This window comes from Schistocerca serialis, chromosome 9 (genome assembly GCF_023864345.2).
Source record: "Schistocerca serialis cubense isolate TAMUIC-IGC-003099 chromosome 9, iqSchSeri2.2, whole genome shotgun sequence".
Lineage (NCBI taxonomy): Eukaryota > Metazoa > Arthropoda > Insecta > Orthoptera > Acrididae > Schistocerca > Schistocerca serialis.
The window spans coordinates 286734070-286759642 of record NC_064646.1 but is presented as its reverse complement, the minus strand read 5'-3'; the positions used below and the strand labels follow the sequence as shown (position 1 = coordinate 286759642).

General features: G+C 39.7%; 1 protein-coding gene across 1 annotated transcript in view; it reads right to left on the bottom strand.

The window, feature by feature from the left end:
* Window positions 1–25573, bottom strand: part of LOC126419764 (uncharacterized) — a 148662-nt gene that overhangs the window by 77837 nt on the left and 45252 nt on the right. The window contains exon 7 of the mRNA XM_050086939.1: window positions 8077–8368. Coding sequence (XP_049942896.1) covers window positions 8077–8368 — 292 coding nt within the window. The remainder of the gene's footprint in view (window positions 1–8076; window positions 8369–25573) is intronic.

Sequence of the window (25573 nt, the reverse complement as noted above, 5' to 3'; positions counted from 1 at the left end):
GCTGTCAAACAGCTTGGCACACTTATAGAATGTGCAGAAAAAGTAGGGTTACAGACCTCATTTGAGAAAACTGAATTTTAATTTTCAAAGACAGACACTACAAGCTTGAAAACAAAATTTGGTAAAATCAACGGGGTCCTGTACTTTAAATACCTCAGAGAATTCGCTGAACTGACAGGCCTTGAAAAAAATCACACAGCAAAATCACCTCCAAAAATTCAAAAAAGCATTTAGAATTAGAAAACACAAGACTAATCAGCATTTTGAAAGAGACACAAAGTAGGCAAATAGAAAGTTACATCCGAGCAACCTAAACAAAAACAGTACAGACCAAAGTGCTGGAAGAAAATACACACTCCTTCAGAAAGAATACAAGCCTACTGGTACAACAAGAAGAACCTAAGAGAAGCTGATTGAGTTATTTTCTTAACATCTTCAATTTATTGGGAGAATTTGATGATAATAATAGTAATAATGAGGAGGAGGAGGAGGAGGAGGAGGGGGAGAAGGGGTACCTGAATGCAAATGATATAATCTCACATTCTCCTTAGAAAGTGTCTTGAGTTCTTTCAGTTTAATAAATCCAAGTGAGTCTGCAATTTGCTGCACAATTTAGGGTGTGTTCTATGTTGTGAGTAAATGTGGGGATATATGTACACACCTTTCTAGGTTTGAGAAAGTCATTCCTTTATCTTTTTGTCAATGTGTGTCCACAGCTGCACCAAACCAACCATCACAGCAAGAAAATATAAGCCTTTGATGGAACTCCTGATATAATAGCCAACTAAGTGAACCGTTTGCCTGGAGTGATACTAGTAGATTTTCAAAATAAGCACTGCTAGCACAAGTTGCATGGCCAGTACAGTCGGTTACAGGAGTGATTTTGTGATATTGTAACTGTGCTTGTTAACACACTGTAGCCCAAGTCCAAGCATAGTTTGGACACAACTTTGTGTTAAAAGACTGCGCCTGAGTATAGATTGGGTTACAATTTTCTCGACATGTGAGCCATCTATTGCTCAAAAACTGTAGTTGCTGTATATGACAACAATGAATGAAAGTCTCGCTGCCTGTTCCCTGAATGGTGCTGCCTTCTGTTGTCAATTTATAGAATTATTTCAAAAGAAACATTAGTGAACATAACAGCTATTGTAGCAAACAGCTGAGCCAATATAACCACACTGATGTCATTTCATGTGTGTACTGATTCACAATTTGCTATAATTCTGCTACAAATATGTCTTTTGTTGAATGAGTAACAAATTTTGGAAGCTCATGAGGAAGAAACTGTTCAATAACTCACTAAGGGTCATTATACATTCTACCACCATAACTTGAAATTTGTAATCTATGAAAGAACAAAAGTAATATGTAAAATAAATCCTGTAGCTTCATCCATTTTTTAGTATGTATTATTCCTGAAGATATATCAATTCTATATGTGCCAATAACACTTTAAATAACTGCATAAATACATGTTTTCCTAGGCCAGCCTCCAAAGTGTTAGAGCAAGTCATCATGACACACATCAGAGAGAAATTAGTTTCATTCCCAACACATATCCCAAATACGATGCAAAACCAGGTATGTTCATCTGTCCAGTTACTTTCTATATTGATAAATTGGCCACTGAAAAATTCAGGTAATGGGACATATTTAAGACGATACTATCGATCATCAGTAATAATGTATTCATTTTGGAGTCACTGCATTTTGTAACTTTACTATATTTGCCAGATATCGACATGAGCAGATATAAGGAAAAATTGGCATCATTGGAAGGACATCACAAGCAAGTAATGCAATGCTCAGCCCTACATGCCAACAGTGCCACCTGGGCTGACCCACAGACAGCTGTGTTTTTTTAAAATTACAACTTCAATATTGCCTAAATCAATATTACATTGCTTGTGGATGTGATTACTGCTTGGGTTGCTTCTTGGATGGCCTTATGTTGGTAACGGACACATTTGAAAAAAGCGGACAGAAATGCTTGGCTCAGGATTACCAAAGACAAGGATCGTACTCTTAGCAAACGGGTGATTCACATTTTTTCACATTCTCTTTTGTATAGGAACTGACAGCAAGTGTCAAATTATTAGTATAATATAACTGCATTCTTATGATACAAAACTAATGAGAATACAGCCTAAGGATAAATTTTGACTGCTTCGAGAATGATGCTAGTGTAGTTGAACATGTGTCACTTGACAGTAACTTCAAATGCAAAAAGTGAAAGTAACTTCAAATGCAAAAAGTATCTTACAAGACAGATTTCAAATACCATTTTAGGATATGTGGAGTCTGGGATGTCAATTCTGGTTACAAAGACGTTCATATAAAACAGGCTTTGCGTTTTCTACTACAGAGAAAGAGAGAGAGAGAGAGAGAGAGAGAGAGAGAGAGAGAGAGAGAGAGAGTTGATAGCATTGTCTGAAATGGTAAAATTACATAAAGGCTTAGCAGAGGATGTTGATTAAAACAGCAGCAGACTAGTGTAAAAGTACGACCTGTAGCTTTTGCCCAAGTATTTTATAAACATAATCTCCTGATTAGGGTGGGACAGGGAGCACTTAGAAGTGGTCCCCATAGTTAACTATGTGAGCAGATAACCACTAGTTTTAATTCAAATGTTAGCATACTTCATGCTGGAAAGTAATGTCTGAATTTTTAATGTGAAAACTGTTGAAGTTTTTTTAAAAATGAAACTGACTTTATTAACGTTGTATGTCTTTATTCTTTACGTCCACATATTTATTTCACAACATAGTCACCCTGGTGACCAACACATTTCTCCCAACAAGAAATTAGTTTGTTGATACCATAACTGTACAATGTTTGACTTTGTTGATGAAGTCACAATCTCACCTCTGCATGCACCACTTCATCACTGTCAAAGTGAAGTTCTCAAAGGCACTCTAAGTTTTAGAAACAGATGAAAATCAGATGGAGCCCAGTTGGGACTGCAGGGAGGACAACTGATGACAGTGAACCCGAGGCATCAAACTCTTGCAGATGACACAGCACTTGTGTGTGGTTTGGCATTGTCACCTTGAAGGAGAAGGTGTTCGATGGGTGGATGAACTCTTCGAATTCAAAACTTGATTATGGCATGCTGTTTCTCACACACCAACTTAGTCATATTACACACTAAAATTCAGAGTCAACTAGTGACAAAGGGCTGCAAGTATGGAGGCATGAAGATTTTTTATTTTTATTTTTGTTGAGTCATGAGTCTCCTGACTGGTCTGATGTTGCCTACCACGAATTCCTCTCCTGTGACAATCTTTTCATCTCAGAGTAGCACTTGCAACCTATGTCCTCAGTTATTTGTTGGACGTATTCCAGTCTCTGTCTCCATATATTTATTTCCTCGCTGATTCTGCTGAGAACCACCTCATTCCTCACCTTATAACAGACCACCTAGTTTTCAATGTTCTTCAGTAGCACCTCATCTGAAATGCTTTGATTCTCTTCCATTCCAATTTTCCCACAATCCATGTTTCACTACCATGCAATGCTATGCTCCAAATATACATTCTCAGAATTCTTTCTCAGCTTAAAACCTATGTTTGATACTAGTTGACTCTCCTTTGCCAGGAATGCCCGTTTTCCCAGTGATAGTCTGCTTTTTATGTCCTCCTTGCTCTGTCAATCATGTGTCATTCTGCTGCCTAGGTAGCAGAATTCTTTAACTTCTTTTGATAAGTTTTTTGCTGTTTTCATTTCTGCTACTTGCCATTACTTTAGCTCTCAATTCATACGCTGTACTCATTAAGCTATACATTCCATTCAACAGATTCTAAATTTTTCTTCAATTTCACTCAAGATACCAATGTCATCAGTGAATCTTATCACTGATATACTTTCACCTTGAAATTTAATCCCACTTTTGAACATTTCTTTCATTTCCTCAATCACTTCTTTGATGCATAGGTTGAACAGTAGGAGCAAAAGACTACATCCCTGTCTTACACTCTTTTTAATCTGAGTACTTCATTCTTGGTCTTCCAGTCTTATTGTTCCGTCTTGGTTCTTGTACATAGTGGATATTATTTGTCTTCCCCTATAGCTCACTCCATTTTTCTCAAAATTTCGAACATCTTGCACCATTTGACATAGCTGAACACTTTTTCCAGGTTGACAAATCTTAAGAACGTATCTTGATTTTTCTTTAGTCTTGCTTTCATTCTCAAACGCAATGTCAGAACTGCCTCTCTGGTGTCTTTAATAAACTGACAGTTACCTAACACATCCTCAGTTTTTTTATTTTCCATTCTTTTGTATATTATTCCTGTCAGAAATTTGGTTGGAATAGCTGTTAAGCTGACTGCGATAATTCTTGCATCTGTTGGCTTTTGCAATCTTTGCAATTGTGTGGATGATGTTTTTCCAAACGTCTGATGGTATACTGTCTCATACATTACACACACACACACACACACACACACACACACACACACACACACACACACCAATGTGAATAGTCATTTTGTTGTCACTTCCCCCAATGATTTCAGACATTCCGATGGAATATCTATCCTTTATACCTCACTTGATTCAAGTTGTCCAAAACTTTTAAATTTTGATTCGAACACTGGATCCTCTATCTCTTACCTGTGACTCCTGTTTCTTCTTCTATCATGTCATCTGACAAGTCCTCCCCTCATACAGGCCTTCAATATACTCTTTCCACCTATTTGCTCTCTCTTCTGCATTTAACAGTGGAATTCCCATTGCACTCAATGTTACCCTCCTTCACCATAGGTTGTCTTGACTTTTCTGTATGCTGAGTCAGTCCTTCCGACAATTATTCCTGTTTTGGTTTCTTCACAGATTTCATGCAGCCATTTCACCATAGCTTCCCTGCACTACCTATGTATTTCTTTCCTAAGTGATTTATATTTCTGTATTCCTGATTTTCCATGCACGTTTTTGTACTTCCTCCTCTTGTCGGCCAACAGAAGTATTTCTTCTTAAACCCATGGTTTCTTTGTAGTTGCCTTCCTTGGACCTATGTTTCTCTTCCCAACTTCCGTGATTGCCATTTTTAGAGATGTTCATTCCTCTTTAACTGAACTGCCTACTGAGCTATTCATTATCGCAGTACCTATAGCCTCAGAGAACTCAAGCAAATCTCTTCATTTCTTACTACTTCTGTATCCCACTTCTTTGTGCACTGATTCTCCCTCGCTAGTCTCAATCTTCAGCCTGCTCTTCATCATTAATAAATTGTGATTTGAGTCTATATGTGCTCCTTGGTATGTCTTACAATTCCATATATGATTTTGGAATCTCAGTGTGAATCTTCCAGTATCTTCTGGCCTTTTCAAAGTATTCATGAACTTCTTTTGATTCTCGAACAGAGTACTCAAAATTAATAACTGATATTTTCTGCAGAACTCAATTAGTCTTTCTCCTCTTTCATTTCTACTACCAAGCCCATACACTCCCATAACCTGTTCTTCTACTCCCTACCCTAAAAGTAGTGATGTGGGCCGGCAAGTAGTGATGTGGGCCGGGCAAATGCCCAGTGGGCAGAACATTTACAAATGGCCACATTTGCCCAGCAACTACCGAAAGCAGTTTTAAATGCCCAAAATCTGGGCTTTTTAAAATAAGTTTTTACTGCTATAATGTACAATTCATCAATTAAAATAAGGGATGGAACAATACTCCCAATATTAAAAGTTAGTAAATGTTTACATTTAAACATGTGAATGTCATTCACTGCCTTTGTTACTAAGACTGAAAGGAAAGAGGAGAGAAGCATGTTTTGTTTACTAACATTCCAGTTTGTTGTACCAAGGAAGGGCACATGTTACTGACAGCTCCTTCTCATTTACAATGTCCTTGTTATTTTTACGAGTTCTACTTCTCTCTCGTATGCATTCAGGGCATTTGCCCACGAATTCATCTTGCGCATTTGCACCAACTTGTAAATGCCCAGGCATTTTACATCACTACCTACAACTGCATTCCAACCTCCCATGGCCATTAGATTTCCCTCACCCTCTATGTACTCTATTACCCATTCTGTATCCTTATATATTTTATCTCTTCACCAGCTGCTTGCAGTGTTGGTAGGTAACCTGAACTATCATCATCATCATCATCATCATCATCATCATCATCATCGGCCTGCTGTTGATTCTGACGAGAACAACTCTATCAATGAACTGCTCACTGTAACTTAGTCTGTGCCCCACCTTCCTATTTGTAAGGAATCCTACTCCTGTTATCCATTCTCTGCTGCTGATGATGATGATGATATTGTCCTATACTCATCTGAGCAGAAGTCATTGTCTCCTTTCCATTTCATTTCAGTGAACCCCACTATATCCAGATTGAGTCTTTGAATTTCTGTATTTTAGAATTTCTAGCTTCCCTATCACATTCAAACTTCTGACATTCCATGCTCCAATTGGTAGAATATTACCCTTTCATTGGTCTTTCAAGCTTTTATTCATGGTCAACTCCCTCCTCAGCAGTCCCCTTCTGGAGATCAAAATGGGGGGAATACTCCAGAACCATTTGCTAATGGAGAGAACACACCACACTTCTTCAATTACAGGCCATATATCCTATGGATACTGCAGTTGTTTCCATTGCCTTCTGCATCCTCATGCCATTGACTGCTGCTGATTTTTTCAACTTTTAGGGACAGGTTACCACCCTGACGGCAAGAGAGTGCCCCGAATCTCTACCCGCTCTTCTGACCTTTCTCACAAGGCCACTGGCAGAACAAGGGTGACATCTTATGCCAGAAGTCTTCGGTCGCCATTGCTGATGGTTTTTATTCAAAATTTAAGCAGTGGTGAGGTTTGAATCTGGAATTGAGGATGTTTTTACTACAACTCAAAGATGCTGTGCCTTGACCACAGGTGCATAACAACAATAATACAGGAACAGAAAGTTAATAATGTTTGTTTTATTTCAAAAGTTTTCACAGTTTTCACATCAAAATGTCAGAAGCATTACTTTCCAGCACATCCTCACAGCCTGCAACAGTTCTCTTTTCCCGTTAATGTTATACGATTTATGGAACGTAACAAGTAAATGACTGCCTGACTGAATGAATGAACGAATGAACAAAATCAAAAGAGAATCAACTACAGCATTAGATATGAACGCAGCTGCATCAGGCATCAACATGCAGCAGTAAACCTAGAAGCCCCTCTGTCAACATTGTCACTGGTTTCCACAGAGTATAAAACTGCATAGCCTATTATTGTAGTATCCTCCAAATGATTAATCTTAACTGCTGCCTCCACACCAGCTTCAACCTTTCATTGCTACAGGCCTTTCTGCTATCAATGTTCAGCACTGAAGAAAAACTGTTGCCAGCACTTTCTATTACACTCTCATTAGTGACACCCGATGCTGATGAACTCTTGGAACTCCTTCTACAACAGGACTGCTTATGATCATCACAAGTAAATAAAGCTGTGGCTGTGCTTCTTCTTCTTCTGATGATGATGATGACATCACTTGCACTGGTGAATGAAATAACACTGTTGGAAGGGTTGCAACAATTGAACTGGTCAGCTTGAGCTACTGCGTGTCAAAAAAGAGCGGGCAGCAGCGGGGGTAAATCTTACCAATGTTCTATGAGACTGACTATAACCGCCCCCACTCTCCCCCCCAAAAAGTTGCCTAAGACAGTGGAAACATTCAGCCTATTTTGGACATGTTGAATGTAAAAGCAATACCATACAGTACTGCACTGGGTGAAATCAATGAAAAACACTTTTTACACACCAACATGCTGGAGCAGTTGGCCAGTTTTGAATTTGATCGACAACTCATTTATATTAGTCGAATTCGCCCCATCAGCTCGTATGTGGTGCATCTGTCTAAGCTGTTAATATTCAATCTTATTGATAAAAAATTGTAAACATGACCCAATGCAAAATTTGGAGTCATGTTTAATTAAGCAATCTCCTACACGAAACTAATATGATGTACCAATTTTTACAACATACATTAACTAATTCCTTCAGGAATTGAAAAATTAAAAGCAACCAATTAATTTTTCTTATGTAGCAGTAGTTAATAATGTATTGGCCTACTTACAGTGCCCACAACCAGCAGCCTCGTCTTCTACAATTTTCGCTTCCAGCTGCTCATCAGAGAAAAGTGCAGCTTCCAGTCGTGGGATTTGTGTTTCTGTTTCATCGTGCAACTGGATAATGAACTGAGAACAGTGAGACACAATATCCAACATATCTTTAAACTCCTTTGTCAGATCCTCTAGCTCAGGGATGTATGGTGACAGATCTGCAGGACCTTCAAGACGTAGTGCATTTAAAGTTTCTTCTGCTTGCCTAAGCAAATTATTCAGGAAATCTTCTGGAAGCAGCCCATTCTACAACAGCAATTTAAGTGGCATTTTACACCTTTATATACAGTATTGCAACATTGTACAATTTACAACTGTATATTATTATCTGTGGCAAGAGGCTTCCTAAACAAAATACCATAAAGAACAGAGTGCCAGTCAACTATCCTTCATACTCAAGCAACAAACTTAATTTAAGATGCCTTGTAAAAATGTCTAAAATGTGAAAAAAATTATGAAAAAGTTTTCAAATGATTTCATGGAGGATTTATCTAACAAACACAGGCCTCACCCAGTGCCACACTAGATGCAGAGGAATAAATGTATGTAACAAGTAAGCTCCCTCAGCACAGCAAAAGCCAGACTCGAAAATGATTTCACAGGGAATCCCAAAGATAACTGAGATAACTGTTCTGTATCAATACAATCTTCCCCCCCCCCCCCCCCCCCCCCCCCCCCCACCTGAGAATATAAAATCTCATGCAGTTTTATTTGCAGATGATGCATTTGTAATAACTGAAAATGGAACAATAAAACAAATTCCCCAAATAGTCACTGATACTAAAAACAGTTTAGAATATTAGTTTATCTAAATGGATTAAAATTAAAGATGACAAAGCCCGATTAATACTTTAAAACCAAGCAGTCCAAAACAAAGAACTTCCAAATTACCAATAAAAATCAGGAAGTTAGGGAAGTAGATAATGTCAAATTCCTGGGGACATCTGTGGAAGAAAATATATATCAGTCTTACAGCCTATTTAACAAAAAAATTGAAGTCTTGCAGACACCATTATAATGGTAGTACCCAAAATAATACTCTTCACTCAGAGCATTCCAAGAGCTATAGCTGAAGAGGACAATGTTAGTCTAACTGCTGCAAGATACAGAGGTTGGACAAAAATATGAGGACACCACAAATGAAACACATTACCATGCCTAATACAGCATTAAAAACCCGATGAAAGAGCTTCCCGTTGTCTCCAAATGGGTGAATGCAGGTATTGGATGGTTTCAGGACTATCTTATACCATTCTTCCTGCAAAACAGTGGTTGAGTTCAAGTAATGATGATGGAGACTGATAGCGATCATGCACGTTTTTCTCCAAAGCAGACCACAAAGGCTCAATAATATTGAGAGCTGGTGACTATGGTGGCTACGGGAGATGCGACACTTCATCCTCGTTCTCACGAAACCAGTCCTGGATTATGTGAGATGTATGAACAACAGTACTGTCTTCCTGGAACACAGCATCACCATTGGTGAACAAACATTGTATCATAGGATGGACCTGGTCAGCCAAAATCGTCACATAAACCTTGGCATTAATGGGACTTCACCAAGTCACCATGGCTTGAATCCACGATAACACTGTCCAAATTATCATAGAATCTTGCCATATTTCATTCTTGGGACATAAACTTGGTCACAAATTAGAAAGGGTGTGAAAGATGACAAAAAACAAAATTACTTTTTTCCATTTTTTCATAGTCCACATTTTATAGTTTTGGCACCAAGTTTTTCTGTTGCGTGTATTTGCATCACTGATGAATGGTTTTGGAATTTCAGCTAACTCTGTAATTGCCAGCTTATGGAGCTCTCTTTTCTTCTTCTTCTAGACAGGGTTCACGAGTACGACATTCAGTTCTGCCGTGACTATTGCCGCTGACTTCTGCTCATTATTGGTCACAATCATCTTCAATGACTGCCCGCCATGATCATTTAACACACACTTTTGTCTGCTCTGTGACTTGACGAATGATGCTTTCCCTTCGGTACCTGTATGTGGTATGAACCTTAGATATGGTGCCTCTTGAAACACTGGACACTTTGGCTTCCTTGCTTATGGGAAGCAACCACCATACAGCATTGATAGTTTCCTCATGTTAAAATTCACATAGCTCCAATGCAACGCACTCACATCTGTATAGAACACTTTTATGACAACTGACACTTGCAACATATTGAGGTCACTACACAGGTACCGCTCGTGGTCAAATACAACAGCACACCCTACTGGCTGGGCTAATATCTGCATTCATGATGAAGCAAGCATTTCTCATGGTGTTTCTACATTTTTGTCCATGTTTAATACTACCTAACTGCATGTTAATTCTTCCCTAGCCTGCCATCTGAAGGTATCTGGAATTTCAACTGCTTGTATCGAACTCTCAATACTTCTGCAAGAGCCAACAGAGTGAACTTTTGACTGAAGAAAGGTATAAGGTATGCCTTTATCCACAGAGACAATCAAATGTGTATCATGACACCAATCAAACAACTGGTCAAAAGTCTCCAGACAAAAGCTGCTGGACATTACCCAGATGGTAGCAATGTAATTAACATTACTGTTGCTAGCGTCACAGAAAATCTTCTTTGGAGAATGCTTCCCAGTAAAAAGGCAGAATTTGTTTCATTTGTTCTTGTAATTTTTCACAAGCCACAACTCTGACATAATTAATGAATGATGTACTGAAAAATACCAAAAGCTGCTACATAGATAATTTTACTTCTGTCAATGACCACATGTAGGAGAGAGAAATCTACAATTACACCTTGTAAAAAGTACCACTATTTGTAAAGATATAGCTGCTATTGTACAGCACAGAATTCAAGTGAGTTTACAAACATGTGCAACAGAACTTTATAGTGGTTAGTGACATGACTGACGTAATCAGTCGTTGCAGGAGACTACTATAATTTTGAACTGTAGTCTTTTTATGAAAACTTATTTACTTGCCAAGATAACTGTGTTGACACATCAGTGGATTACTAGTTTTGGCAATATAAACAGTCATCTTCAGCTCGAAAACCAATCAGTTACTCTGTTGCAGCCAAAATGGCATTAAACCATGGAACAAAATTATGCGGTGTGCATCTGTTTTGTTCATAACATACAAATTTTAAGCTGTGTATGCATAATGTTGGCATATCCGGCATGTTACTGTAATGCCTTGACTTTCTTATGCACACTGTGCGTTCTTGTGACAGAATGGTTTGATCAATGTTTGATGTGGCTACCACTGTCCAGTTTTATTGATCTGACAGTGGAAATTTATATTGCCAAAATCAGTAATGCACTAACGTGTTAAAAAAGCAACCTTGGCACATGTAAGTTTTCATAAGAAGACTACAGTACAGAATTTTGTAGAATGCATAAACTGCGATGGTACAGAACACATACAATTTAAAAAAGCACTGTAGAATAACGCTTGTTTAATCAACTCCCTTTCGCATATTATATAACTGTATGTATTGTAAAACAATTTGTACATGGTAATACAATTACTTAATCTAGCTAGGAAGGCTCCTAGTTTTAGGGGACACTGTGCAGACATATCTGCTTAGTTTAAACACTAATCCACAGAGAGGTGGTGTGGTGCTGTCATGCTATTTTGGAACTACTGACGGCCGTGGGAGAGCCAGTCCTGACAAAACTCTACCATCTGGTGAGCAAGATGTATGAAACAGGCGAAATACCCTCAGACTTCAAGAAGAATATAATAATTCCAATACCAAAGAAAGCAGGTGTTGACAGATGTGAAAATTACCGAACTATCAGCTTAATAAGTCACAGCTGCAAAATACTAACATGAATTCTTTACAGACGAATGGAAAAACTAGTAGAAGCCAACCTCGGGGAAGATCAGTTTGGATTCCGTAGAAACACTGGAACACGTGAGGCAATACTGACCTTACGACTTATCTTAGAAGAAAGATTAAGGAAAGGCAAACCTACGTTTCTAGCATTTGTAGACTTAGAGAAAGCTTCCGACAATGTTGACTGGAATACTCTCTTTCAAATTCTAAAGGTGTTGTTGTTGTTGTGGTCTTCAGTCCTGAGACTGGTTTGATGCAGCTCTCCATGCCATACAGTAAAGCTGCATGCCCTCGGGAAAAATTACGGCTGTAGTTTCCCCTTGCTTTCAGCCGTTCGCAGTACCAGCACAGCAAGGCCGTTTTGGTTATTGTTACAAGGCCAGATCAGTCAATCATCCAGACTGTTGCCCTTGCAACTACTGAAAAGGCTGCTGCCCCTCTTCAGGAACCACACGTTTGTCTGGCCTCTCAACAGATACCCCTCCGTTGTGGTTGCACCTACGGTACGGCTATCTGTATCGCTGAGGCACGCAAGCCTCCCCACCAACGGCAAGGTCCATGGTTCATGGGGGGGGATTCTAAAGGTGGCAGGGGTAAAATACAGGGAGCGAAAGGCTATTTACAATTTGTACAGAAACCAGATGGCAGTTATAAGAGTCGAGGGACATGAAAGGGAAGCAGTGGTTGGGAAGGGAGTAAGACAGGGTTGTAGCCTGTCCCCGATGTTGTTCAATCTGTATATTGAGCAAGCAGTAAAGGAAACAAAAGAAAAATTCGGAGTGGGTATTAAAATTCATGGAGAAGAAATAAAAACTTTGAGGTTCGCCGGTGACATTGTAATTCTGTCAGAGACAGCAAAGGACTTGGAAGAGCAGTTGAATGGAATGGACAGTGTCTTGAAAGGAGGATATAAGATGAACATCAACAAAAGCAAAACAAGGATAATGGAATGTAGTCTAATCAAGTCGGGTGATGCTGAGGGAATTAGATTAGGAAATGAAGCACTTAAAGTAATAAAGGAGTTTTGCTATTTGGGGAGCAAAATAACTGATGATGGTCGATGTAGAGAGGATATAAAATGTAGGCTGGCAATGGCGAGGAAAGCGTTTCTGAAGAAGAGAAATTTGTTAACATCCAGTATTGATTTAAGTGTCAGGAAGTCATTTCTGAAAGTATTTGTATGGAGTGTAGCCATGTATGGAAGTGAAACATGGACGGTAAATAGTTTGGACAAGAAGAGAATAGAAGCTTTCGAAATGTGGTGCTACAGAAGAATGCTGAAGATTAGATGGGTAGATCACATAACTAATGAGGAAGTATTGAATAGGATTGGGGAGAAGAGAAGTTTGTGGCACAACTTGACCAGGCTGGTAGGACATGTTCTGAGGCATCAAGGGATCACCAATTTAGTATTGGAGGGCAGCGTGGAGGGTAAAAATCGTAGGGGGAGACCAAGAGATGAATACACTAAGCAGATTCAGAAGGATGTAGGTTGCAGTAAGTACTGGGAGATGAAAAAGCTTGCACAGGATAGAGTAGCATGGAGAGCTGCATCAAACCAGTCTCAGGACTGAAGACCACATTACTTACTTATTAATCTTCATCACCTTAAACGTTGATTTTTCTTCAGAATAGCAAATCAAATGCTATTCAATCCGCTATTCACTTCAGAGGGGCCCAATTATCCCCCCCTCCCCCAATATTATCACCAACTTTTCCTCCCTGTTTGCAGATATCTCTTCTGCCAGCTCAAGGGTAGAGGTCGCGCAAAATAATGAGGCCCGTATCCGCACAAACAGTGTGATAAAGGAAGGGGGGGAAGGCAAAAAAACCTCTTTTGGTAAATTTACTAAAAGGGAAAAGTTTATAAAGGATCAGCATGAGAAAATACTAACCAACGTGAGTGGCATAAAAAAGATGGACAACTTACTTCTCACAGCTATTCAACTACAATGATTCATAGTTTTACTTCAAATTTCACGAACCTGATAGCATTGATGCACAAGTCACAAACCCAACAGTAAATAAATTAACGAATAACAAAGCTTGGGATGAAGACCAGATATACAATGAGGTATTAAAGAATGGAGAACCTGATCTGGAATTAGAAGTACATTCTTTAACAGACCAAATTATGCCTGCAGACTGAAAAACCAAAATAATATGATCGTATTTAAGAAGAATTATCCCCTTGTCTGTGATAACTACAGAGGGATTGCTTTACTGGATGTCACTTATAAAAGCCTAGTAATATGCCCATTCAACAGACTGCTCCCAATAACAGAACTAATTGGTGACTACCAATGCAGTTTCTGCAAAAATACATTCACATTAGATCATTTATTCACTCCATGACAGCTTAATTAGAAGGTGTGGGAAATCAATGCAGATGCCCATATATTATTTCTAATTTCATGAAGGCCTACAACAGCATGCACTGACATATACTCCTAATATAATAAGGAAATCTAACATACCAACAAAGCTAACCAGATTGATTAGGATGTTTACAAACAAAAATTTGTCATATAAAGACGACGGTAGGAGAAACTGAAAATTTTAAGAATTTCACTGGGCTTAAGACAAGGGGATGCCATACCACCAATTTCATTTAACACTTAATAGGAAGAATGATTTTTATTACTTAACTGGAAATGTGTGTCTGACAGACATGGTAACGAAGAAAGCGAAATACATGTTGCTTTCTCACAAAGTAGGATTTTCATCTGTTAGTACAATGAACAAACTGAACAATAACTCCATAAACCCCCTTAACACGTAACAATTCTAATATGGATTACTTTAATGAATACTCATATAATGGAACTCTTTTAGAAAAAACACCACCACCACCACCACCACCACCACCACCACCACCACAACAACAACAACAACAACTGATGAATTTGGAAAAACTCTCTGAAATGTATGCTGATTTGTCTCCCTCTTTCTGTATTTCTCTTGTTTCAGGGTCATCAAATCATGAGTACCGAGATTTGAAACCGCTTTAAGAGCATTGCACCTCTAAATATAGGTCTTCCAATATAGTCAGTAGAGACAAATGATAGCCTATCTTCGTGCCTAGATTTACACATGGAAGTTAGCATACAAAGCACCATAAGTGCTTTTATTTCATACAGATCAGCAGATTTGTAGTTACTTTGCTGATGTACTTCAATCCTGTTTCTGTATCATTCCAGTTTAATATTTGCCCATTTCACAATTACTTCTATGAGTTTGTCATCAAATATCAAAAGACCAACTATCTTCTACATTAGGATTATCACCCAAATTTTTAACAACCCTTGTTTTACCTGGTATTACTCTGATTATGTTATCATGAGATTCTCATCTAGCTTTAGTTGGTTCTTTTGATTCCCAACAAAATCCATTATTGCCTTTGTCAACAAAAATAACTGACATTTTATTATTTGCTTGCTCACATGTGCAGGAAAAGTCAACACTTGCAACTGATTCTTTTTCATCAGAGGAAGGAAGATCTGGAGGTTGCTTTTTCTTGAGAGAAGAAAGGACCACAATTGGAATCTGTCAGAAAATAAATCCTCTACTTCCACATCTTCTCCATCTACTTCTTCGCACATCTTTGCAAGTTTCTCTTCAAAATTTGGGTCATCCACCCCCAATACTTCTTTTTGTCTTCTTTTTTCTGATGTAGATAGAACCTGCTCCATTTTTTCCTCTAGTAAAATATTTTACAAAAATGCTGAGAGTGTAACTTAACTGCATGTCTAAAGGGAAAAGCAATTAGCCGCACGTAGTTCTATGCACCAGAAGTAGGAGTATAGATTTAGAAATGTATGTCTAATAGACACGCAACAAAACTTGCGTTAATGGAAATGTGTGTCCCATACACACTGTAGTATTTGAGGAAACAACAATTACTTCATGTTTAACTGTTACTGTCAACAATCAATCACACCAAAAGGCTGACAAAAAAACTATGTGAAGCTACAGAGGCATTCTTGCGAACAGCGCAAACAGTGCTGTCAGTCTAACAAAATAAAACTGCATGTGTGTCCCTCAGACCTTGTCTTAGAGAAGATCGACAAAGAATTTAGTGAAACTAATCTACAATGCAGGAGGTGAACATTGCTCGACTTAACTGCGTTGATGATGTAGTATTAACAAGTAGTTTCAAAACAGAATTAATCAGAATGATGCAAAATTATTACAAAGTCACTGAGAAAATGGGATTATGCGTTATTGAGGAAAATACAAAATATCTGGTCGTAAGTATGAAAATCCAAAATGATGTAGTTTTGGCAGCAGATGGATTAACTTTCAAGACAGGTGATAACTTCAAATACTTAGGGAGCCTTTCGTAACACAGAACAGATATAGACATAGATGCCTGTCCAGCAACAGCTAGCAAAACACTTTTTAGTTTTATCAAAATCTTAAAGAAAAGAACACTTAGTAGTAACTTCAAAATACACATGTATGAAACTACTATTATACCGGTAACCTTATGCAGGTGTGAAGTATTAATATTTAGGAAGATATATAAATTTTGGACTGGTATATGAGCAGCGGCGGAGGGGAGGTGAGGGGGAAAGAGAGAGCTGTACAAACATAATAACATCGTTGAAGTGCTGAAGAAGAGAAGGTTTAATTGGGCACACTGCATTTTCTTTAAATAGGAACCCCCATTTTTTATTACATATTCGTGTAGTATGTAAAGAAATATAAATGTTTTAGTTGGACCACTTTTTTCGCTTTGTGATAGATGGCGCTGTAATAGTCACAAACGTATAAGTACGTGGTATCACGTAACATTTCGCCAGTGCGGACAGTATTTGCTTCATGATGCATTACCCGTGTTAAAATGGACCGTTTACCAATTGCGGAAAAGGTCGATATCGTGTTGATGTATGGCTATTGTGATCAAAATGCCAAATGGGCGTGTGCTACGTATGCTGCTCGGTATCCTGGACGACATCATAAAAGTGTCCGGACCGTTCGCCGGATAGTTACGTTATTTAAGGAAACAGGAAGTGTTCAGCTACATGTGAAATGTCAACCACGACCTACAACAAATGATGATGACCAAGTAGTTGTTTTAGCTGCTGTCGCAGCTAATCTGCACATCAGTAGCAGACAAATTGCGCGAGAATCGAGAATCTCAAAAACGTCGGTGTTGAGAGTTCTACACCAACATTGGTTGCACCCGTACCATATTACTATGCACCAGGAATTGCATGGCGACGACTTTGAACGTCATGTACAGTTCTGCCACTGGGCACAAGAGAAATTATGGGACGATGACAGATTTTTTGCGCGCTTTCTATTTAGCGACGAAGCGTCATTCACCAACAGTGGTAACGTAAACCAGTATAATATGCCCTATTGGGCAACAGAAAATCCACGATGGCTGCAACAAGTGGAACATCACCTTGGCAGGTTCATGTATGGTGCGGCATTATGGGAGGAAGGATAATTGGCTCCCATTTTATAGATGGCAATCTAAATGGTGCAATGTATGCTGATTTTCTATGTAATGTTCTACCGATGTTACTACAAGATGTTTCACTGCGTGACAGATTGGTGATGTACTTCCAACATGATGGATGTCCGGCACATAGCTTGTGTACAGTTGAAGCGGTATTGAATAGCATATTTCACGACAGGTGGATTGGTCGTTGAAGCACCATACCATGGCCCGCACGTTCACCGGATCTGATGTCCCCATATTTCTTTCTGTGAGGAAAGTTGAAGGATATTTACTATCGTGAGCCACCGACATCGGCTGACAACATGCATCAGCGCATTGTCAATGCGTGTGCGAACATTATGGAAGGCGAACTATTCACTGTTGAGCGGAATGTAGTTATACGTATTGCCAAATGCATCGAGTTGACAGACATAATTTTGAGCATTTATTGCATTAATGCGGTATTTACAGGCAATCACGCTGAAACAGCAAGCGTTCTCAAAAATGATAAGTTCACAAAGGTACATGTATCACATTGGAACAGCCGAAATAAAATGTTCAAACATACCTACGTTCTGTATTTTAATTTAAAAAACCTATCTGTTACCAACTGTTCATCTAAAATTGTGAGCCATACGTTTGTGATTATTACAGCACCATCTATCACAAAGCGAAAAAAGTGGTCCAACTAAAACATTCATATTTCTTTACGTACTACATGAATATGTAATAAAAAATGGGGGTTCCTATTTTAAAAATCTGCAGTTGATATCTGTTTGACCTATGGCAGTGCCATCTAGTGGGCCAACCATAGCGCCATCTGGTTTCCCCCTTCAAGCTAGACAAGTTTCGTTCTTTGTAGTTTTTTCGTTTGACGATTATTTCGTGAGATATTTGGCCCGGCCACGATCAATGGACCACACTGTATATACGGGTTTGCTGGCCCGAGGAGGGAGGCACCAAGTTTGGGGATTGGAGGCAGCAATGCGAGAAGAGGTGGTCACAAGGTCCAAGCGGCCAAAGCCACATGTTATGCAAGGAGGGCCTGTGCGGAGGAAGGATACCGTAGTACTTCACCGGGGTCAGCGTCGACTACAAGCAGCAGACCAACATCCATTTGATTGGTTGGCAACAACTGTGTAGGGCAACCGATCATGGCCTGACTGCCCCCTTCTACCTGGCTGTCATCAGCACCACCCAGCAATCGCCGTGACGCACTGCGGATCCACGGATCTGGCTACTGATAAAGGGGAGTAACATTCTGTAAACCTCACGGTGATTTGTGTCACTGTCTACCCTACCTTCTAATTATTTTCTGGTTTGTACCTGACCCTAAGAATTTTACTCGGTCGACTCTTTGGATGTAAATACAGACCGCAGTATTGTACTAGACAATAGTTGTCGTACGAAAATTTGTTCTGATATTATATTGCCCTTCCTTTCTGGTTCATACCGGATCATTAGTGTTTTAATGAGTCAGCTCTTAGTCAGAACAATTATAACAAGGCACAAGTTGCTTTTAAACAAACAGGGGTTTTGTGGTTAGATTTAGATGTTAACCAGTTCAATTCCTTGATTGTAGAGATAATCTGAACAACCTGTTATACTAAGCTGTGCTTTCCTGGCTTTGAAAGACCAGGTCATTATTAGTGCATTTTAACTAGATCTTATGGTTCTGTGGAGTGAGTTCTCTTGTAACAGTGCTCATTCGTAAAGTTTTAAAACGTTCCTTCAGAGTGGCCTTCATAACTGAGAAGCAATTCAACTTGTGACATATTAACAGCCAACTGTCACCAAGGCTTTAGTCAGTATAAGACTGTCAAAAGGGACGGGTTGGGATCCAGTCACACCGTGCCACTGATTGAAATGAAAAGGCTGCTCACTTTGAAGCAAGCCTTATCATTGTCATAATTGTTTCCTAATTTGTTTGACCTTTAAGCACAGGTGTGCATCTTAACCACAAACCTTTCGACATACAGTTTCCAAATAAAAAAAAAATTAATGTCATTTGTTTGAGTAACTGAAACACCCTTGTCATCAATATTACTTACATGTTTTCATGTGTTGCGGAAGGGCATTTAATATGAGAAACAGTGTCCAGCATGATAGTAAACACGGCTGTTTCACTCGATAACGGGCAGGCTGCAGGTCCGGGCCCTTGTAATTATTGTCATCTTGTTCTTGTTTTGATTTCTCTTACAAAAGCTTATTCATTTCACCAATTTGTTAATTTGTAAAGACAAAAAATTTATGATTATATATTGTTAAATAAACAGGTTGTGTGAAAAGAAAGTTACATTGGTGGGTCCTCCCTTCCACGTTTTCTTGATACCAGTAACTACCACATTTCATGTGTAAAAACAAGACTTTCTGAGGGAAAGAAGTTTGTTTGCTGCACATATGTATGTAGACATAGATGCAGAAATTGATGAAAACATGCAGGCAAGTATTAAAAAAAACTGTTAAAGATTTAAGGTTTATTGTGTTAAACATACCAAGAGAAAATCATATTTTTGGGTTACTAGTAAGAAAACTTCACAAAAGATGATAACAATCTTAATTTTAGGTGAGTATATTCTATTTAAAAGTTATAAAGCTGTCTTTTGTAATTCTATTACAACTAACATTATCATATGCAAAGAGGTAAAATGTATTAATTATCATAAAACTATAATTTGTATTGTTGCAGTGATCACATCTCAGCTTTATCTTATTCTTTGGATTGATTTAGTGACAGCTGTGTCACATACTTTGTCTTGCATCAGTCATAGGTATATTTTTCATTTTGATCAAGTTTCTTAACATTTCTACCAGGTAATAATTCCCTTACTATCAGTATGAGACCTTGGATAACAAATATTTAATATCCATATTGATCATAAACCAGTTTTACAATATTTCTTTGTTTTCTCTCATGAACTGTTATTACTAGGTTCTACAGTCCAGGAACCATGTAGCCGAATTGCCCACAAATCATCCAATCGAGTACATTTGTACTAAAACTCTTGCTTTTCTATCCGTGCTCATGAAACTTTCAGAAATCACTGGGTGTCTGCTATATCTCGGTCAAGCCTCTGAATACAGAATTCAATAAACATATATAAGAAGGGTTCCACGACGGAGACTACTGAATATTGTAAAGAGGGTGGATAGTAAAAGTATTCACATAAGAGAAGGCAGGAAAAAAAGACTACAGACGTTAGGACCTAAGAGAGAAAGACGCTAGACCTCTCTCCCCATCATAGAGTCCCTCATGGACAGGTTCACTGAGGAGCTGGAGGGTGAAGTTGTTTGGTGTATTCCAAAGAATGGATTTCCCCATTTCACCCATACTGGCCCCTAAAAGTTATCTTAACACCCTACTATTGATGCCAAGTGGAGAGGGTAGCAACACAACATAGCAATCACCTTTGCTTGTGTAAATCCTATGGTCACATTAAACCAATCCCATGGATTAAATTACCCAAACATTCCAGAAACAGTTCTTAAAAACCCAACTATATTACTTATCTCCAGTAAAAATCAAAAAGAAAATAGTTATTCCTCTAGGAATACACGGGACTCAAAATCTCAGTACTATATGGGGATACAACCCTACATAGTTACAGAGAACACCACCTCCACTATTATGAGACCAGGTTCCTCATCAAGCACCTTCAGCCTTCATTAACTGCCACCATATCAGAGGAGCTAGATGTTTTGAATAATTAACAAGTTCCTCAGAAAGGTTCTCTCTACACAGTCATTTAATTATCCAAAGCGGTAGTGTCCCTATTAATGTATCCTCCTTTATCCTTCATGTATAGGTTATCCTTTTTCTCTCGGCCCAACTATCCTTTTCATCACACCATACATACGGGTTAGGGTCCAATAGCCTATTAATAGCATTTACAATGCTACTATTTCCTTTTTTACATATATATCGAGGGCACCTACTGCTTCTGTAGCTTTTATTCATACCTGGTTTTTAATCTATTTTCTGTGCTGTATTTGTCTTACTCCTTCGTACATACTCAGGTCTGAAACTCCGAATGTCCTTACATTGTGTGTCTCAATGAAAGTTCTCCGATTATATAGTGCAAGAATCCAAGGCAGGACCTGACAATACAGAATAAACTTCTCAACCAGCAGGTACTGCGGATGTGACATGATGTTTATTTTCGTCCTGGCTTGCACATATGCTGCATCTATCCATCTCATGATACATTCAATCAGTAATTTGTCTAATTTGTTATGAAAATAAGCTTTTTATGAAGATGATCATCATTTGTCGGTTCAAAAATGCTTGTGCAACCCAGCCTTTCATCAGAATTATGTGTTACACCATATTCTCATGTTCCTTGTTGTTCTTTTATAAGAAGTTACACTTCTGTAATTGCTGTTATATCCCACAATATAGCACAGAAAAAGCCAAAGAAAAAACAATAATTCCTTATCTTGCCACTAACATCCTTGAAATTTTGTCTACAAGTCACACATTATGTATTCTTGTCCATTGTTACTCTTTGTTCCTTATATTTATTTCTGTAATACTTTCTGACTGGCCCAATACAGTTGATTAAAATCAACTGAAGAGAAAGAAAGTAATTTCCATACAAACATCTTATTTCAAGACCCATAGAATCTGGCAAGTCCTCATTGGGAATACCCCTCTGAATTGCCAAACATAATCCATGTATGTAATAATCTAGTAAACATTTGTTGTATTTTACTAGGTGCTTATTTTGTTTTGCTGCAATTATGATATTTTACTATGGTTGAGAGAAAACATATTGTTGTACAATCAGTTTCAAAACGAAAATACCTATCTCAGTTCTGGTTGTCAGGCCTTTCTTTGTAATTAACCAGTCACCCTTTCCTTTTTGTACATGAGTTCTATTGGAGTTGTGCAGCCAATTAAGATCCAAAATTACAAAGTGGCTCTGGTTATCCTCATCCCCTCAAACCCAGAACCTCCCACAGAAGAACCCCAAAAGTGCCCCCACTTGTGACAGGTTACTTTCCGGGACTGGATCAGACTCTGAATGTGGCCCTCCAGCAGGGATACGACTTCCCCAAATCCTGCCCTGAAATGAGATCCATCCTTCATGAAATCCTCCCCACTCCACCAAGAGTGTCTTTCCGGTGTCCACCTAACCTTTGTAACCTCTTGGTTCATCCCTATGAAATCCCCAAATCACCTTCCCTACCCTCTGGCTCCTACCCTTGTAACTGCCCCCGGTGTAAAACCTGTCCCATGCACCCTCCCACCACCACCTACTCCAGTCCTGTAACCCAGAAGGTGTACCGGTATACACGATCAAAGGCAGAGCCATGTGTGAAAGCACCCCGTGATTTACCAACTGACCTGCTTACACTGTGACACAGGCAGACAGTGTTTGTTGATAATGAGGATCACCCTGTGGCTAAACATGCCTTGGTGCACGGCTAGCACATCTTGGCACAATGTTACACCGTCTGGGTTATCTGGATACTTCCCACTAACACCAACCTATCAGAACTCCGGAGATGGGAACTTGCCCTTCAATATATCCTCTCTTCCCGTTACCCACCAGGCCTCAATCTCCGCTAATTTCAAGTTGCCGCCGCTCATACCTCACCTGTCATTCAACAACATCTTGCCTCGACTGACATCTCTGCCCAAACTCTTTGCCTTTACATATGTGTGCTTGTGTGTGTGTGTGTGGGCGAGAGAGAGAGAGAGTGTATATACCTTTCCTTTTTTTCCCCCTAGGGTGGGTCTTTCCGCTCTCGGGATTGGAGTGACTCCTTGCCCTCTCCCTTGGTACCCGCATCCTTCCGTCTTTCCCTCTCCTTCCCTCCTTCCTGGTGGGGTGACCGTGGGTTGTGAGGGCTTGAATTTTGTGTGTGTGTTTGTGTCTCTGTCAGCATGCCGGCACTTTCGTTTGGTGGGTTGCATCATCTTTGTTTTTGTGTGTGTGTCTATATATATATCTCTCTGGAAACAAGGATGATGTGGCTTGCCAGGCGAAGGCGTTGGTGTGTTGATGGGGACACTGACAAGCACAAGCACACACACGGGGTTCAGGCTTTCGCAACCCACGGTTTGGGGGGGGGGGGGGGATGGTTGGGGTGGGGAGGGTTGGGGGAGAGGGTGGGGGGGGGGGGGGGGTGTCGTTCCGGTCCAGGAGCGGAGGGGACTTGCCCCTTGGGGGGGGGGGGGGGGGGGTGCAGTCGCGCACATGCACATGTCCGTCTGCACATGTACGGACACAGGCAGTCTTGTGTCTGTATATGTGCGGATGGATGGATGTGTGTGTGTATGTGAGTGTATACCTGTCCTTTTTTTCCCCCGAAGGTAAGTCTTTGCGCTCCTGGGATTGGAATGACTCCTTACCCTCTCCCTTAAAACCCACATCCTTTCGTCTTTCCCTCTCCTTTCCTCTTTCCTAATGAAGCAACCGTTTGTTGCGAAAGCTTGAATTTTGTGTGTATGTTTGTGTTTGTTTGTGTGTCTATCGACCTGCCAGCACTTTCGTTTGGTAAGTCACATCATCTTTGTTTTTAGTTCAGGGAAACTAGTGCAGAGCGAGAGAGTCTCAACAACCTGTATGGCGTAACAGGCACTCAGGTGCTTCGTGTCATGCCATAAAGCATGTTCAGCAACTTGGTACTGGAGAACCCAAAAGTACACAGCACTTATATGCCTATTCATGTGCCCAGCCAGTTTCGATTTGGCCATTCCATTATGCACTGAGGTGACAAGAGTCATGGATAGCAATGTGAACATATAAAGATGGCAGTAGTATCATGTACTGAAGGTATAAAAGTGCAATGCTTTGGCAAGCTGTCATTTGTACTCAGATGAATCACGTGGAAAGGTTTCTGATGCGATTATGGACGCACGACAGGAATTAACAGACTGTGAACAAGGAATGGTAGTTAGAGCTGGACACATAGGACATTCCATTTTGGAAATCTTTTCAGTGTCAAGAGTGTACTGAAGATATCAAATTTCAGGCTTTACCTCTCACCATGGACAACACAATGGTGAATGACCTTCTCTCAGTAAACAAGAGCAGCAGTGTTTGCATAGAGTTTCAGAAAAGAAACACTGCATGAAATGGTTCAAATGGCTCTAAGCACTATGGGACTTAACATCTGAGATCATCAGTGCCCTAGACTTAGAACTAGTTACACCTAACTAACCAAAGGACATCACGCACATCCATGCACAAGGCAGGATTCGAACCTGTGACCGTAGCAGCAGCATGGTTCCGAACTGAAGTGCCTAGAACCACTCGGCCACAGCGGCCGGCCCTGCATGAAATAACGGCAGAAATCAACATGAGACTTATGACGAACATACCAGTTACTACAGTACAGTGAAAATTGGCATTAAAGGGCTATGGCAGAAGATAACCAATACGAATGACTTTGCTAACACGACAATATCATCTGCAGTGCCTCTCCTGGTCTTGTGACCATATTGGTTGGACTAACTGATGACTGAAAACAGTGGCCTGGTCAGATGAGTACCAATTTCAGTTGGTAAAAGGTGATGGTAGGGTTCGAGTGTGGCACAGACCCCACAAAACCATGAACCCAAACTGTGAACAAGGCACAGTGCAAACTGGTGGTGGCTCCATAATGGTATAGGCTGTGTTTACATGGAATGGACTGGATCCTCTCGTCCAAATGAACCAATCATTGACTGGAAATTGTTGGAGACCATTTACAACCATTCATGCACTTCACGTTCCCAAACAATGATGGCATTTTTATGGGTGACAATGTGACCTGTCACCAGGTCACAATTGGTATGAAGAACATTTTGGACAATTCGAGCGAATGATTTGGTCACCCAAATCACCCAACATGAATACCGTCGAACATTTATTGGACATATGCAAGAGATCAGTTCATTAAAAAAATCCTGCACTGGCAACACTTTTGCAAGTATGGACAGGTACGGGGGCAGCACGGCTGAATATTTCTGCAGGGGACTTCCAGTGACTTGTTGAGTCCATGCCACGTCAAGTTGCTGCCAAGCAAGTAAAATGTTAGTTTCCAGAATGAGATTTTCACTCTGCAGCGGAGTGTGCGCTGATATGAAACTTCCTGGCAGATTAAAACTGTGTGCCCGACCGAGACTCGAACTCGGGACCTTTGCCTTTCGCGGGCAAGTGCTCTACCATCTGAGCTACCGAAGCATGGC